The sequence below is a fragment of the Mytilus trossulus genome, chromosome 2 (genome assembly GCF_036588685.1).
Source record: "Mytilus trossulus isolate FHL-02 chromosome 2, PNRI_Mtr1.1.1.hap1, whole genome shotgun sequence".
Lineage (NCBI taxonomy): Eukaryota > Metazoa > Mollusca > Bivalvia > Mytilida > Mytilidae > Mytilus > Mytilus trossulus.
This window is the reverse complement of record NC_086374.1, coordinates 16,121,986-16,140,857: the sequence shown is the minus strand read 5'-3', so window position 1 is coordinate 16,140,857 and position 18,872 is coordinate 16,121,986. Positions and strand designations below refer to the sequence as shown.

At 31.8% G+C, this 18,872-nt stretch overlaps 1 protein-coding gene across 2 annotated transcripts in view; it reads right to left on the bottom strand.

Annotated features, from left to right (window-relative positions):
• Positions 1-14,134: 14,134 nt before the first annotated feature.
• The window catches only part of LOC134704931 (calcitonin gene-related peptide type 1 receptor-like), a 31,060-nt gene continuing 26,322 nt past the window's right edge, over positions 14,135-18,872 (bottom strand). Inside the window, exons 10-13 of one of the 2 annotated variants that reach the window (XM_063563711.1) lie at positions 18,012-18,150; positions 16,831-16,872; positions 16,310-16,444; positions 14,135-14,478 (exon numbers count right to left, since the gene is read on the bottom strand). In XM_063563711.1, the coding sequence (XP_063419781.1) occupies positions 14,428-14,478; positions 16,310-16,444; positions 16,831-16,872; positions 18,012-18,150 (367 nt within the window). In that variant the 3' untranslated portion in view covers positions 14,135-14,427. Of the gene's footprint in view, positions 14,479-16,309; positions 16,461-16,830; positions 16,873-18,011; positions 18,151-18,872 lie in introns of those variants that run through there. The other variant, XM_063563712.1, reaches the window with a different exon arrangement.

The following is an 18,872-nucleotide window of genomic DNA, read 5'->3' as shown; positions in this document are numbered from 1 at the left end:
GCGCCTGTTCCAATTCCGGAGCCTCTGGTCTTTTTTAGTCTTGTATTATTTTAATTTTAGTCTCTTGTGTACAATTTGGAAATTAGTATGGCGTTCATTATCACTGAACTAGTATATATTTGTTCAGGGGCCAGGTGAAGGACGCCTCCGGGTGCGGGAATTTCTCGTTACATTGAAGACCTGTTGGTGACCTTCTGCTGTTGTTTTTTCAAGGTCGGTTTGTTGTCTCTTTGATACATTCCCCATTTCCATTCTCAATTTTATATCATATTTTCCCATTTTTATATATGGATGATTTTATTCGGTTTTTTTTAGTCAACAATTGTGTAGAATATACATAATTACTTTTTATATGGAAGACATTATTGTTAAATAAACTGCATGTGATTTTTCCCTAAGAAATACTTGTTATTTCAAGCATTCCTGTCAAGTTTTGTCATAATCAGTGCAATAGTTTGAGTTAAAAATCTAGTATAATGGAAGACGACTTCTACAGCGATTCGAGCAAAATGTCTTCGACAAATCCAAAACCACTCCTCATCAAGATAGAGTATAGTGTGGACCAAAAAATTATCAAATATTTCTCTCATCTGCCTACAAACAGTTGGATATGATACACAAGATGATTTTCGGGTTATAAATATCACTAATTTACTTCTGTGTTTTCTTTTTAAGGTCTCTTTTGGTCTATTTATACCTCTCATTTCCTCATAACTTCAACTTTTCAGGCCACAAAATAAAGATAATGGAATAACTTTCACTTAGTTATTATATAAATGTTATAAACAATGAGTAATTGAATTATTCAAGCAAAATTATCAATATATATAAAAGTGTACGGTCTCCAAGGAGGTTTCAAGACCTAACGTAAAAATAAATTAACGCCGCATTCCAGAGAACGACATAAAAGGATTCTCTTTCAGTGAATAATTTGTTGTGACAGCATTAAAATAATTTCATTAACCTATAACTACATGTTCATTAAAGTATTTTCTTGGAAAAAAGTTCTATCAAAGCAGAAAAAATAAATAAGGGGAAAAGCTCCCCAAAAGACTAAGTATGGCTTGTTCTGTCAACTAAATATGCATGATAGAGTCCTATTTTAATGATTTTTTCTCTTAACATGTGCTTTGGAGACTCAATCTACGCAGAATATTTAATTTTTGTAATATTTCACTTAAATAGCAAAAATTTTAACTCATGAGAGAACTCACAAGGTCAAAGGTGCATGTACAGCTTCCCATATTAGGTGTAAAACCACCATTGATTTATCCCTTTTAGTCATTGTTAAATTTGCACTTTTAGTAAGCTAGTTAATTTAAAGCCATTTTTAAGATATGTATTTCCGACAACAAAGATACATTATAAACTGAATGTGAGGAAGTATTGCATGTTAACATTTTTTTCACACATATCCGCCATATAATTCAAATGTTGTTGGTTTGTTTTGTTGGTTTTTTTTTTTGTTTATTTTTTTTCTCAATTAAAACTGTTTAACTAACGTCTAATTTTACTGTAATAAAATCGGTGAGTTATTCTAAAAAAAAACATAATTCATCTGTTGGAACATGACTAAAATGATATAAAAGACTAAAATCTTCGGATGACGAACCTACTGTTAACGTATATTGAAAACTTACCGTTTAGTGTCAGTCGAAAACTTACAGTCGTTGTAGTGAACTTTTGAATTTGTAGATTTTCTTAAATATTTTATTTTACATTTTGCATTATTTGACGATATGTTTCACCTGTACTGTCAGAATAATAATACCTTCTCACCGAGATAATATATTTTTAATATAACCCTAGATCCTTTCATCTGCAATTGTACATCTCATGCTTCATTTACACCTATTGACAATTTATACAATTTCGGTAATAGTGCTTCATTTACACCTATTGACAATTTATACAATTTCGGTAATAGTTAAGAATTAAATTAAATTTTACACATCAATCCAATTTTAACACAAATAGTATATCAACATTGAAAGACTCACAGCTTTTATTTTCTTCTGTCCATTGTGAATGTATTGCCCTGACGTGTTACAAGTGTTACAAGTGCTTACCTAATATTTCAATATACACATCACTGAATCAATTCCTAAGAAAGTACTTGTTGTGCAATTACTAATACACCAAAATGTTTTAAAACTTTTAAAGATCATACTATATTTTTATGACAAACTTCCGACAGTTGATTCATATTTTCGAATGTACGAAATCAGACATTTTCTCTAATATTTTAGCTCATTTTTTTGGTAAATTCTTTTTTTTTAAGAATTACTTCTACGAGGTTTAATTTTTATCATTTTTTTATCAAAAAATATCTAAAATATGAAAAAAAAGAAAGTAGATGAATTAAAATTAATGGTCATATATTATATAGACTTCATAGAACATATACAAGTTTAGCCAGAGGAGTTTATGATATAATCATATATTCCATTCAGAATATTATACTTGTAAACACACAATTCCTGAGGAATGACCATGTTACGCAAACTTCATCACACATACTACTTTAGAACGTGTAGAACGTGTCGTCCTAAGATATTTTTTTTCAAAATGTTCATCAAGAAGTACCAAGACCTAATAGATAACTATTCAGTATCAACTTATCAGAAGGTAGCCTTAAGTTATAGATGTTAGTAGATATAGGAAGATGTGGTATGAGTGCCAATGAGACAACTCTCCATCAAAGTTACAAATTATAAAAGTAAAACATTATAGGTCAAAGTACGGCTTTCAACATGGAGCCTTGGCTCACATTGAGCAGCTAGCTTTAAAGAGCCCAAATAATTACCAGTGTAAAAACATTTAAACGGGAAAAACAACGGTCTAATCTATATAAAAACGAGAAACAAGTATGAACTACATACCCATATGACAACTACTGTAGGTCTTGAAGTAGTTTATCTTTTTTATTACTATAGAATAGAATACTTTATTAATCCAATTATGGACCCTTGCGGGTTTTAAATTTCATACAATGATTACAATGATTTGTTATAACAATGAAATAATAAAATGAAATACATGACAATAGAACTCTGAACAGTTATTGCATGCACATGGAATAGAAAGTAATATGGGAGACAATCAATCAATTTCTGTAAGGATTATTTCCCTTTAAACAGATATGGTGTTTTGAGTTGCATACAAATGATATGCAACCCCAACTGATTAGATAAAAGGGTATTTTTCTCCCATGTACACACAGCAACCAATTACTAGATATTTATGTATATAATTATATTTTTTGACATTTGCAGGAATATGATAAGCACCTTAGAGTTTTACTGCAGTTTGTTTATAAGCATTTACATACCTTTTAATCGATTTTTTTTTTTTTTTTTGCATATGCAAAACCTAATGTATTCATAACAAATATGTGATAATAGAATTTATTGCACGCTAACTTTTGGTTACGATCTGTGGGAAATATTATATTGCTATACAATAATATCAGTTATTGCTTGCTTTCAATGATCAGTCTGATCTATTCTATAGATTCCAAAATCAAGTGTTGTGAAAATATAAAGTTCTAAGCGCATTAGTAATAGACAAACACGTTTAATACTTAGTAATGTAGACCAACGGACAAAAATTTATCAAAGGTACTAGGATTAGGATTTAATACGCGTTTAGTCAGTGACGCTGATATTAAAATAGGTGTAAAGCCAAACAGAGTAGTTTACCTTTTGCAAGGCAACATGTGTTACCCGTCTACATCATACCATCTTCCTATAGTATATTTCAAATTTCTGGCTAGTAGGGTGAGTTTCATAAATAATTGAAAGACACTTGCCAAAAAAGTCATAAATTGTCCTAAATAATAAACTTTCCATGGTTTGTTTTTGAGATATATAGTTTTTAAAAATTTGACTGGAAATAATTGTTTTCATTATTGTATAGTGATGCTTTCTGGGTATCACCAGCCCAGTAGTTATCACATCTGTGCTGACATGAAGTATCATTGATATTGATATGGTCATATTTATCAATTAACTCTTTACAAAACTTTTTAATTTTTGAAATACTTAGTTGTTTTTTTTACCTCAGGAATAGATTACTTTAGCTGAATATGACAATTATTTTGGATTTTGGTCCTCAATGCCATTCAACGTCGTACTTTATTTTGCCTTTTTACATTTTTGTGGACTCGAGCGACACTGATGAGTCTGTTGTAGATGAGGCGCGCGTCTGGCGTAGATACAAAATTTAATCCTGGTATTTTTTTAGAGTTTATTTATTCATTATCAAACACTTGTAAGTACTAGCAATTAGGGTTTAACCACTTTTTTCTGGAATGTAAAAACAATCGTAGATGTTGCAGTATGGGATGTATATGTAGGCAGTACCACGATTTAGATTAAGTTTAATATGTTGTTTTACTGTCAAGATTACGGATTAAAGTTCCATATTTGTTGGTGTATATGAGCACTACAGATTATTGGATTTTTAAATAAAAAGGTTGTGCCAGTTAACAGCCCAAAAAAACAAGAAAAGTCCGCAATATCGTCAATACTACACAACCCGGTACCTATTACATTTGCTGGGTGGTTGATTCTGTAATCTCTTCTCTACATCTATTTTCATTTATAAAAGTTGTACTATATTTTTTAAGTATCCTGTTTATTTAATTAAAAATAAATAATGTATCTGGGTATTTGATTGTATCAATTGATGTTTTATTTCATATTTCAGACGGAAGAGAGTTTTTGAATAAAACTGTTATTCCATATGATAACCTAGCCCGTATTTATTCCTTTATGAAAATACTTGCCAAACTTGCCCCCCATTCTGCTTATTTCCTGCTACACGATGTCTTTTCCCAGTGAATATAGGGTTTTTGTATGGACAGTTTTGACATACTACATATAGAATACAGGGGCGGATCCAGGATTTTGCAAAGTGGGGCGAAGTTTTTTTAATTCGCCGAGCGGAGCGAGGAGAACAAATTTTGGGACCTTTTTTTGGCTAAAAAACATAAAATAAGTGTAAAATGCACTTTTTAAACGGTTCTTGACGTGGGGCATGTATATTTAATAGTTGCTGTTAAGTGTAAGAGTTGGACATTTTTGATGTTGTATTCTCCCCATACATAAATTGTCTATCATAAAATTATAGTATGGGTCAAAAGCTATGAACTGATATATTTGATGTGGGACTTGTCAGTAAAAAATTGACATGGACAATTCTCGCTTGTTGTATGTTAAGTTAGCATAAACTCACAGATTTCTTGTTGTAAACAAGATACACGCCGCGCTATTCGATGAATTTTACAATACGAGCGACACGAGTTAAAAAAGACAAACAAGCAATTTTTATACAAATGTTTGGTTGATATGTTTTACCCAACACAATTGAAAATTAACCAAAGGCTATTAATGAGTCTGAAACGACAACGAATTTGTGAATGACGGTCGACAAATGGAGACATAAAGGCCACACCAGCAGGCAGGTTGCAGTCTGATCTTGATAAAAGTATTCGATATATCAGTTCATGCAAACCCCCGTCCGAAAAAAAGTACGCCCGTTTTTTATTTATTATGTTCATTTAATGCTATATTATTCTGTTGGAAATTTTCGTTTCTATTAGCCAAAAAGTGCACAAGATTATTGTTTTCAATCTAAATACGGCCAGACTCTCAGATCTCAGACTGCCTCCTCAAACAATGGCTCGAACCTTGCACTTTAAATCTATCCAGAGCTTATACTGACTGGGGATAATTATTCAGCTATGTTATTTTAAGATAGGCGCGGGCGTTTGGGGTTAAACATAATTTCGTAGGTAAATAATATTAATGTGGAACTTTTTTCATGAGATTATAATAGAGTATAACTTTTTTTGGTTGAATTGTGAAATAGAAGTCAATACGTTCTTGCTCACTCCTTTGTCGCTTTGAAGGTGTCATGATTTTTCATGCTCAGAATTGCAAATGTGTTCCTGTAATTTGAATTTCAAAATGACTGAGTGACGTTTTTTCGACGAACTGGTCAACTCAACCATACCGAATCACTCTACTGTGATGCGACTGCAATATAAGTTAGAGGTTTAGCACTATAAAACCAGGTTCAATCCATCATTTTCTACATTTGAAAATGCCTGTACCAAGTCAGGAATATGACAGTTGTTGTCCATTCGTTTGATGTGTTTTATCATTTGAATTTGCCATTTGATTAGGGACTTTCCGTTTTGAACTTTCCTCGGAGTTCAGTATTTTGTAGTTTTACTTTTGAAATAATCAGTAAATACTGGCGAAAAAAAAATCTGTATATGAAAAGAAATGTCTCATAAAAGTTAAATACTCGGAAAATGGCAAAGTTTACGAAGTCTAGTCTAAGTCCAAGCAAAAAGGGGGGCGTACGCCCTCATGCCCCCCTCTGTATCCGCCACTACACGCAGTTACTGACAGCTTGTTCAAAGCCAATAACAAATAATAAAAAAATCAAGCATCTAAGACTAATTTCTTACCAAGATTTCTGTAAATCAGTGTTACCACTATTATTCTGTGTAACAGATTGTCATTGTTGCGTCAACCAGATTGATTTCTTGTTTTACTTCATTTGAATTTTAAAAGTGTAAGAAAAATTGATTTCTTGTCCAAAAATACCGTGTGTTGCACTTATAAACCTTTCTTCTTGTTTTTAAAACATGCTAAATGTTTATAATTACATGATTGTGTAAATTTACATTCAAACATTAGATGAATTGCATTTATTTCAAGCGTTCCAGAAAACATGCTCATATTCGAATAAGCTGACAATAATTCAAGTGAAACAGGGATGGGGATATACAAAGTACTGTAAAAGAAAAGTTAGAGTATCTATACTAATAAACGAGAAGACCTAATTTTGTGTGTCGCTTCTCTTCCTTCTACAATGAATTAATCATCATGCCTCTGTTTTCTATATAGGTATATATAGTCGCATTTGTCATCTTTTCTTATGATTATTCAGTTTGTGTTATTTTGGGAGGAAAACGAAAATAAAGGTGTCAAACCACCAATTAAAAATCCCTATCTGTTCAACCGAATCTTGCAATTTTCACAGCTATCTAAATATTTTACCTTAAGTTTAACTTCAAGGAAACCAGGTATATCCTGAATTGTACATGTATCACCTTTCTACATGCCAATTTTCAACCAATGTTTAAAGTCTTATATGAAATTTCTGAATCTTGAAAACACAGGTACTACCAAAATAACTCCCTGTTTTCTGGAAATCTTAAATTAGTGTACTATGAAGCGCATTAATCCTGAATTTTTAACGCAAACTCATAGACAAGTGAATTTTGACTCAAAATGGTCTAAATATATTTCCCTTTCACCAGAAGTTTCATTTCTGCATATTTGTTGGTTAGTTTAAGTAAACAATGACATAAAAAGTACTATTTTGTGTCAGAGTTCAATATACTGTCGAGACCGCACTGTTTTTCCTCATCACAATTATGTAGAAATAGTGGTGAGCAACAGTGATCAACAGTTTTCACACTTGTTTTAACTGGTCGGCAGATATCCAAACTCAGACACCTGATTTTCGTTTTGAAGGTCGTCTTCATGACTGTTTTCATATTCATTTTCAAAATCCTGTAGCATTTCTTCAATTTTAGCAAACAAGTTCATTCTCCTAGAAGATACATACTTTCCGTCAGATTTACCGTTGTCCCATTGAAAAGTCGCCGGTTGAAATTTTAACATTGCAAAATCTGGTCAAAGGGACGTAATTCGTACAAAACGTCGCAATATTTCGCGGAATCCGCTAGACGGCGTTCATTTACTGTTACTTGACCTTAATAAAGGAATCCAAAGAGCAAAAAATATATATATAGGTCATCGTGCTTGTTTTCGAGATATGAGCCATTGAAATTTTAGCGGGAAAATATTTTCTCTTGACTTTTCATAGCTTTATCATTGACAAGTTAAAGTTCTCAAAAACTGTTAAAAAGTAATTAAAATTTTATAAGACTTTAATTTACAGATTATCGGTTTATCATTATACATGTTAAAGAATTTCAAAAAGAAAAATGGGGGTCACCGGGCAAATTTTTTCAAGGCATTCAAATGGATAAAACCAGAGGATTCTGAAAATCTGACAAAAATCCAAAACCTGACAAGCCAGCTTCCTTAACAGCTGTATCATGATACGTGATATATCTGTAATTTTTGATCGATAGTGAACCGTGTCAGTATTTTTCTTTAATTTTTTTTCGTGTAGCCGTCCGTCTCAGTGTTATTCAGTTTTTGTACGAGAACACATATAACAATATTCAAATTTATTTAGGGGCTCAATTAAGCAGAGGAAGTTCCCTTTTTTTGGGGAATCTTTTATGATATCGGAAATTCGTTACCGGCCGAATCAGCTGTTGGATCATTTTTGTTATTGTCTCCCGATCTTACGAGAGTATTATGTTCAATACGTTAGTAGATAAACACTCCCATTCGTTGTAGCAAGAACTTTCTATACTAAGTATATACTATTATAGAAAGTCCCTGGTTGTAGTTATATACAAAATGTACATGTCTGACTGTTCAGCTTTCAATAATATTGAAATTCAAGGTCCTTGATAAAAAAAAATCTTGCGTTCTATGATCTTGCTTTACGATATGTATTTTTTAACTTACCAGTTTGATTTGAATTTAATTTCTAACAAAAAAAAATTTAAATACAGATAATAATTGTTTGCATAAAAATTGCTTCCAGGATCCAGCAATACTGATATTCCTTTAAGTAAGGAAATCGAAGGAAAACGGGTAATTTTTAGCCACTGATTTTATTGAGAAAAAAATCAGCGGTCACTTTATTAAATGTATTTAATGTTAATAATTATAGGTCAAAGTACGGCCTTCAAGACGGAGCCTTGGCTCACCCCGAACAGCAATCTCAGCTTAAGTTGTTCTTGCTTAAAAATTGCTTCCAGGCTCAAATAATACTAATAAATATAATAATAGTACCCGTCCACGTCCACTTGTATTTAAGTCCATCTGATGAATTTTAGTCCATCTGATGAGTTAAGCCTTTTTCAACTGATTTTTATAGTTCGTTCATATGTTGTTATGTTTGACACTGTCCCAGGTTAAAAAGGGGGGATCCCGCTATCATGCTTAAACCCGCCAAATGTATGTATGTGCCTGTCCCATGTCGGCCTGTAATTCAGGGGTTGTCGTTGCATATTTGTTTTTTGTTAAATTTTTACATAAATCAGGTCGTTAGTTTTCTCGTTTGAAATGTTTTACATTGTCATTTTGGGGCCTTTTATAGATGACTTTGCGGTATGGGCTTTGCTTATTGCTGAAGGACGTACGGTGACCTATAACTGTTAATTTCTTTGTTATTTTTGGTCTCTTATGGAGAGTTGTCTCATTGGCAATCACACCACATCTTTTATCTATTTTATGCTTTCCTAATGTCCTGATGACTATTTTTTGGATGATATAATAACAAATGCACCGCATAGCGTTATAAAATATGAAATAAAAATATGCATATACTTTTTACATTTCCATAATTGATTGTTGTTTTGCCAGTGGGTTTCTCCTTGACAAAAAAACAACCTAGACACGCACAAGAAACTTTCACAATGCTTAACACATTTTATACCTGTTCATAAATAACATTCAAAGATACTTATAATTTCTAGTAAAAAAGTCCCAATGAATGTAACTGTGTTTTTTTTGTATGACTTCATCATTCTTCAACAATAGCAAAAACAGACCGTGCATGAAAAAAAACCTTTAAAAGGGGTGCTCTCTTTGACAGCCGCGTTCATGTCTATAAAAAGAATCGTTCTTTGAAAACCAGGAAGAACATTCATACCATCGTATTTTGAAATAATTATCAGTTTTTTTGTTAGTATAGTAATGAGGTTTAGTGAGGTAAGCATGATAAGTGTCCAATCTAGTTTTAAGAAATTTTTTGCTTTGATTTTATTAGAAAATTGACTGGCGGAGGTTGTTTTTTTTCATGCACGGGCAATATGACTTTTTTTATTAACTTCGCCGTGTATTTTTGAGGGAAACTATTCAAAGTATGATTAAAACTTGTACTTAAGTGAAAAAAGTGATTGAAAGTGTACCAACGCAATCATTTACTTGAAATGCACTCTCAATTTGTGGTCATTTCTTTCCAAATTAATTGAAAAAAAGACAAAAAAGACAAAAAGTCATGAAATTTTTTTTTTCGAAGTTGAAATAGATGTAACAGAACATTGTTTCTGATGTGCCTGGTTATGGAAATGTCGAAAACACTTTTGTTCAAATAAAGAAACCGGTAAACGTCTAGAAAAAAATGGCAGACTAAAGTATGATATCATCCTATATTTGCTCAAAATAATGGGTTTTACAACAATTCTATGTTATATCGAGACTTAATTTCTAAACGAAAACAGTAAACAGGCTGATTATTTGATTACTTTCACTTCGTTGCTTTATGAAAGAGTTAAGTATTAAAATTTCAATGTATTAAACTGGAACTCCCGTGGTCCAGTGGGAAGCTGCACTAGCCCATAGCAGGAAGATTGCATGTTCGAACCTCAAAGCCGGAGGTGAAAAAATAATATCCTTTAATAGATATTAAATGAAACTTAACTTAATTAAGTTAACTTTACTTTCAATTTCAAAAAGAGGGTCATGAATACATACAAAAAACTTAAAAACAATGTTTGTATGTTTTTAAAAAATGTGTGTCCTAATTGCACCCTCCCCCCCCCTTAAACTAAAACCTCATAGGCCCAAAACACCAAAGTAATTATTGGTAATTCATTGAATCTTTACTTTCAAAGTCAAAATTCCATGTGCTGCTTGGAAAAACATAATTTAAGCTAAAATTTGTGTCAAGTATAAGATTTTGACGAAAAAACGGCTGAAAACCGTTATTTTGCATGTTGCGGGCATCCACGTTTGGGGGGCATATAGCACGTATTTCCTCCAACTATACCATAATGGTAACTTTCCTGTGTCTATCAGACTTAGGACATTGCTTTGACACTTAAACTTTATCCTATTAGCCCTTATAAAAGTCTCCACACGACCTTTTTCGGAAGACTTTTGTATTTTTTTACTTTTTTTTCGCAAGTCACGTGACTTTTGGACAGATAACACGTGACTTCAAAAGACAAAATTTCTGATATATTATATTTTTTGAAATATTTTATCATTTATCTCTCAAATGGACCTAAAACGACCTTTATGTAAGCCTCAGTGCGAATGCTATATGCGATTGAACTTTGATAGTGTCTTTCCATAAGTTTACGTCCAATTTGGCGGAACGTGAAAGGGTTAACGTAAGTTTAATCGTAAACGTAAGTCGTACGAATCTTTGTGAAACGATAGCCAGGAGCCTCTGGTCTTTGTTAGTCTTGTATAATTTTAATTTTAGTCTCTTGTGTACAATTTGGAAATTAGTATGGCGTTCATTATCATTGAACTAGTATATACTTGTTTAGGGGCCAGCTGAAGGACGTCTCCGGGTGTGGTAATTTCTCGTTACATTGAAGACCTGTTGGTGACCTTCTGCTGTTATTTTTTTCTAAGGTCGGTTTGTTGTCTCTTTGATACATTCCCCATTTCCACTCTAAATTTTATAACATACTTTCCCATTTTTATATATGGATGATTTTATTAGGGGTTTTTTAGTCAACAATTGTGTAGAATATACATAATTGCTTTTCATATGGAAGACATAATTGTTAAATAAACTGCATGTGATTTTTCCCTTAGAAATACTTGTTATTTCAAGCATTCCTGTCAAGTTTTGTCATAATCAGTGCAATAGTTTGATAAAAATCTGTATAATGGAAGACGACTTCTACAGCGATTCCAGCAAAATGTCTTCGACAAATCCAAACCACGCCTCATCAAGATAGAGAATAGTGCGAACCAAAAAATTATCAAATATTTCTCTCATCTGCCTACAAACAGTTGGATATGATACACAAGATGATTTTAGGGAGATAAATATCACTAATTTACTTCTGTGTCTTCTTTTTAAGGTCTCTTTTGGTCAATTTATACCTGTCATTTCCTCAAAACTTCAACTTTTCAGGCCAAAAAAATAAAGATAATGGGATAACTTTCACTTAGTTATTATAGAAATGTTATAAACAATGAGTAATTGAATTATTCAAGCAAAATTAACAATACATATAAAAGGGTACGGTCTCCAAGGAGGTGTCAAGACCTAACGTAAAAATTAAATTAACGCCGCATGCCAGAGAGGGACATAAAACTTTTAAGGCTTCTCTTTTAGTGAATAATTTGTTGTCACAGCATTAAAATAATTTCATTAACCTATAACTACATGTTCATTAAAGTATGTTCTAGGAAAAAGTTCTAGCAAAGCAGAAAAAATAAATAAGGGGAAAAGCTTCCCAAAAGACTAAGTATGGCTTGTTCTGTCAACCGAATATGCATGATAGAGTCCTATTTTAAGGAATTTTTCTCATAAAATTTGCTTTGGAGACTCAATCCACTCAGAATATTTAATTTTTGTAATATTTCACTTAAATAGCAAATTTTTAACACATGAGAGTACTCACAAGGTCAAAGGTGCATGTACAGCTTCCCATATTAGGTGTAAAACCACCATTGATTTATCCCTTTTAGTCATTGTTAAATTGCACTTTTAGTAAGCTAGTTAATTTAAAGCCATTTTTTTAAGATATGTACTTCCGACAACAAAGTTACATTATGAACTAAATGTGAGGAAGTATTGCATATTAACATTTTTTTCATACATATTCGCCATATAACTCAAATGTTGTTGTTTTGTTTTTGTTGGTCTTTTTTCAATTAAAACTGTTTAACTAACGTCTAATTTTGCTGCAATAAAATTGGTGAGTTATTCTAAAAAACATAATTCATCTGTTGGAACATGACTAAAATGATATAAAAGACTAAAATCTTCGGATGACGAACCTACTGTTAACGTATATTGAAAACTTACCGTTTACATAAACACAGTCGTTGTAGTGAACTTTTGAATTTGTAGATTTTCTTAAATATTTTATTTTACATTTTGCATTATTTGACGATATGTTTCACCTGTACTGTCAGAATAATAATACCTTCTCACCGAGATAATATATTTTTAATATAACCCTAGATCCTTTCATCTGCAATTGTACATCTCATGCTTCATTTACACCTATTGACAATTTATACAATTTCGGTAATAGTTAAGAATTAAATTAAATTTTACACATCAATCCAATTTTAACACAAATAGTATATCAACATTGAAATTACTAACACACCAAAATGTTATAAAACTTTTAAAGATCATACTATATTTTAATGACAAACTTCCGACAGTTGATTCATATTTTCGAATGTACGAAATCAGACATTTTCTCTAATTATTTAGCTCATTTTTTTGGTAAATTCTTTTTTTTTTAAGAATTACTTCTACGAGGTTTAATTTTTATCATTTTTTTATCAAAAAATATCTAAAATATGAAAAAAAAGAAAGTAGATGAATTAAAATTAATGGTCATATATTATATAGACTTCATAGAACATATACAAGTTTAGCCAGAGGAGTTTATGATATAATCATATATTCCATTCAGAATATTATACTTGTAAACACACAATTCCTGAGGAATGACCATGTTACGCAAACTTCATCACACATACTACTTTAGAACGTGTCGTCCTAAGATATTTTTTTTCAAAATGTTCATCAAGAAGTACCAAGACCTAATAGATAACTATTCAGTATCAACTTATCAGAAGGTAGCCTTACGTTATAGATGTTAGTAGATATAGGAAGATGTGGTATGAGTGCCAATGAGACAACTCTCCATCAAATTTACAAATTATAAAAGTAAAACATTATAGGTCAAAGTACGGCTTTCAACATGGAGCCTTGGCTCACATTGAGCAGCTAGCTTTAAAGAGCCCAAATAATTACCAGTGTAAAAACATTTAAACGGGAAAAACAACGGTCTAATCTATATAAAAACGAGAAACAAGTATGAACTACATACCCATATGACAACTACTGTAGGTCTTGAAGTAGTTTATCTTTTTTATTTCTATATGGTTTACCCTTTATAATCTTCCTTTTAATCGATTTTTTTTGCATGACATGACATTGTGCCATTTGTGTGCATCAGCTATCGGCTATTTGGCTATTATCAAGGTTGCTATTGTCCAGATTGATATTGTACAAAGTTAAAGAGCATTGTATCTTTACATTTATTTCTGAATCCAGTTTTCATCTTCGATAATGTTTTTTTCAAACACATTTAGATGCATACTTTTTTTTTATTTATTTAATCCGTATCTTACAAGAACAATTACACTGTTTAATATAAACAAATAGTTGTGCAAGTGAACTCACGTACTTTTTTATGTAACAACATTTTATAAACAGATAAATAATTTATAACATGACGCTCTAGAAAAGTAATGGATATAATTAAACCAAAGAAAAGTCAACTGTGATCTGTTTATCTTGTCTTGTATCTTCCTGAAATACAGAATACGATAACGGTAAATAATATTATATGAGTAAATCAAACACAATTTTGACAGTCGAACCATAGTTTGTGTATCAATATAAAAATAATTATGTATAATTGGGTGATTGTAAATGAGACATCTTCACACAACAGAGGAAATGTCGTTCTTCCTCACAGATCTAAATTGATGTTATTCTAAAAGAGGAACGAAAGATACCAAAGGGACAGTCAAACTCTTAAATCTAAAACAAACTGACAACGCCATGGCTAAAAATGAAAAAAACAAACAGAAAAACAATAGTACACATGACACAACATAGAAAAATAAAGAATAAACAACACGAACCCCACCAATAACTAGGGGTGATCTCAGGTGCTCCGGAAGGGTAAGCAGATCCTGCTCCACATGTGGCACCCGTCGTGTTGCTTATGTGATTACAAATCCGGTAAATAGTCTAATTCGGAAGGTCACATTCACGTAAGGAACATATCCGATATCATTTGTGAAACGGTTATTCCATAACGGTCAACCAACTCGTGATGGCTACCGTAAAATTTACGAAGGGATGATTTCAACTTCACCATTTGGAACTCTTGGTTTAATAGCTTCCTTGTAAGCAGTAACCCGCTATCAAGAAAATCATGATAGGAAATGCAAGCACGGGAATATCGTATCAATTGGGAGATATATACCCCATATGCTGGTGCTGCTGGAATATTGCTACCTAGAAATGGAAAGTTCACAATTGGAAAGCTGAAATCATCTCTTTTGTCGTAAAGTTTGTTTTCAACCGACCCTCATTGTCAATTTCTAGATGTAAGTCAAGATATGAAGCCGACTTAACTGTATCTGTAGTATCCTTTATATCTAGTTCAATGGGATAGATGCGTTCCACATAGTCACCAAATTTGTCTGTCGAAAAACACGTCCTCCGAACGTAACAAATATGTTGTCAATCAAGAAATCAAGCATCTTAATAATATCAGTTTCAGAGAATTTTTTGTTTGAATCAGAGTGATCCTTTACAAAGCAGGATGTATTCCTCCCTAAGACAAGATACTTTTATCTACGTTGGTCATTCTTTTTTATGAATCAAAGCAATACCAACTCTTTCAATATGTCTTTTAGTTTGAAATATGGAATACTTGTGTAAAGAGTAGAAAAGTCAAATGTTCTAATACTGTTACAAGATGAAAGAGAGTTATATTGTGTGTACTCTAAAAGATCTTTGGAATTTTTAAGTATCCACATCTGATTCATGCCACCTCTCGAATAGGCAGCTTCGCAATAACTTTGAAGCCCGTCTTTGATTGCTGATAAAAAAAATGTTAATAGTTTAGAAAGAGGTTTCGTGGAGCACTTGGAAGACCCAGCAATATTCTGTTGTGTGTAAGGACACTTATGTAATTTAGGTATCCAATACAGTGATGGAAGATCCAGTTATTCATCTTTGGTTGAAATTCCAAAGGAACAAAGAACAGACCTATGATTATCCAGGATTTCTTTTTTGGTAAGTGTCGTGAGGGTATATGTTGAGTTTCCAAGTGAATTGTATATACCTAATTCGTTTATCAAGCAGTTAATGTAATGACTTTTACACACAAAAACGATGTTATTTGGGGCTTTGGCTATCTTAAGAACACATCAAACTATTTTCACAAAAATGTGTTATGAATAAATCATCAGGTCATGCGATCAGTTGGCAGAGCATTATTACCAAAACCAAAACACGTGGTCAATGGATGGAACATTTAATGAACGTCAGGATTTAAAAGGTAAAACGTAAGCCATTTCTGTTCTAGCGTGTTAACCTCAATACGAATAGCATGATTGTTTACCTTGAGTTCTGCGTTAGCAACGTCTTTTGCACCTTCAGATTGGTGAACCGATGCATACATGTAACTCGCTAAAGTCTCTTCATAACTTATACATCGTTGCATCATTCTAATCTGTGCTTTAAGCAAACTCAGAACCTGTAACATCCCAAAACTTTATAATCATTATAACTTTATATTCATTGCTGTGAAGTCTGGCACTTTCAAATCAAACAATTTCTATTCACACATAGGCCAAATAGTGAAAGTGTTTTTGTGTATACGTAGTTAAACCGTGGTCATTGATTTCTTAATAATATCTGGGGTCTCTGAGTGGGTTTAGTTATGTGTTGAAACTTTTTTTTTTTTTGTATTTGTATTTTAATGAAGATTTCATTTGTTTAAGGCTATTTGAAAAAATGAATGAACATGAACAAAAAGTTGCTGGTCAGCTAGTATAATATTGGTATTGTATTTACCTCAAATATCGTGTTATTATTAGATATGAGATGCAAAAAACATTATACACAGTTTAAAATACTCACTTCTCCATTAAAGAAACAGAAAAGAAGAGATACAAGAAAACCCTGAAAAATAATCAAACTTTTATTTTTCAAATGTTAGAATATTAACAGTATAGAAGGAAGTTAATTTTTATCTTGAATAAACATTTTCGAGTCGATGTGCGACAATAAATTAATCGGGATTTTTTTCTATATTTTATTATAAGGTTATGAAATTTTGGCATAAATATCATGAATGTATTTTATAATTGTATGAAAATACAGCTCAGTTAAATTTCAACTCAATTGGTATTCTGTTCGGTGGGCGAGTATGAACCTCAGAAAGGAACATTTATTTATAAATATCTGATTTAACCCATTTCATTTGTGTTTATTAGAAAATTCAAAATGAAATGGAAATGGGGAATAGTCTACTGTGGTTAAAAATGGTATTAATGCAAAACAAATGGTACTTATGCAAAACAAAAGCTCACATTAACGCACAATTCAGATAATAAACATAGTTTAAGGTTGCACTTTGTAAATACAGCTGTTTCTCAAAACAAACCTCTTTTTTGGAGATCTTGAATATTCATAGAAAATTAATTTTGTTAACATACTGGTTCCCAGTTATTCTCTCTGTGTTCAATCTCACAGAGACCTAACTTGGGAATGTTACCAGTAAATAAACATGTGCATATTGCTTACATTGCATCTGTGGTTACCTTTCATTCGAGGTAGGGGTAGAAACTTAGTGTTAGTTTAAACTCTGAGAAGTTCAGGGCATGACCTCTGAAAAAATTGTAGGGTAATATTTGTTTTCAAAACTTCATAGTAAAACTGGTACAGTTTTAGCCGTAAAAGGAATTCCTTTGGAAAATTGCATTGTCAATATTTACCGAAATGCAACCTTAAAAGTGTGGTTTGTGATCTTTGTCAAAGCACTATTTATTAAAAACTGTAAGCGTGAACTGTATATGTATAAAACCACTTTCAATACAGAAAGTTTTTAGCTAAGTAAAAGATTCAATGAAATGAACAAATTATAAAAAAAAAACACAAAGATTGCACAAATAAAAGTATTTCCGACAACTTTAGCTATATTGTCAAAGGACATGTTAGCTCGTTCTCGTTTTTACTTTTGAAGTTTGAACTAATGTAAAAAATATTGAAAATATATTTTACTTTTTTGAAACTTTTCATAATAGTTAAACCTTTTGTACCTGAAATGAAGAAAGACAGGCTGACACCATATCATATACATATTGTCCATGTTCGTTTCCATCGTTTGGACGGAATGGTAGAGCAATGTACTGTATACCCAACAATGGTATCAAAATGCAGGTTGCTTTTAATGATTGCCTGAAAAAAAAACAAGTTCTTATATTAAACAATGGATCCATCATAAAGAAAGTGTCTGTTTTCTCTACTTTGTCGGTAATTTAAAAAAAAAAGTATTTTAAACAGGTACATACTTCCCATTTTCACAAGACATTAGTCACACAACAGTATTTATATCTCTTAACTTCTGTTTCACATATTTATAAAAGAAGCTTTATTCTAAGATCCTGTTATAACAGTATGTTGTTTTTGTAATCTGTTAAATTGTTCCTTTTTAAATTGTTATACGATGATGACTGATGTACCCATATTTTGACTATTTTATTTATTGAGTCTGTGTATTTAACGCATAAATGTAACTATAACGGAATTTGATGAGACTGTCATTAAAGTGAGAGGATTAGCGCTATAGAACCAGGTTTAATCCACCATTTTCTACATTTGAAAATGCCTGTACCAAGTCAGGAAAATGATAGTTCTTGTCCATTCGTTTTTGATGCGTTTTGTTTTTTGATTTTGACATGTGATTATGGACTTTCCGAATTGATACTACGCGTATAAAATGAAAACAACACTTTATACATTTGATGCGTCCTAAACTCTTTCTAAGATTGACTTTATAAGAACCATCAAAACCCGAATGTTTAGAAACAGCTGCAATGAAGTAATTACCCAACAAAGTGTTCAGATTATATAGGATCTGTTCATTTTTATATTGAAAGATTTGAGGTTTTGCAATTTCA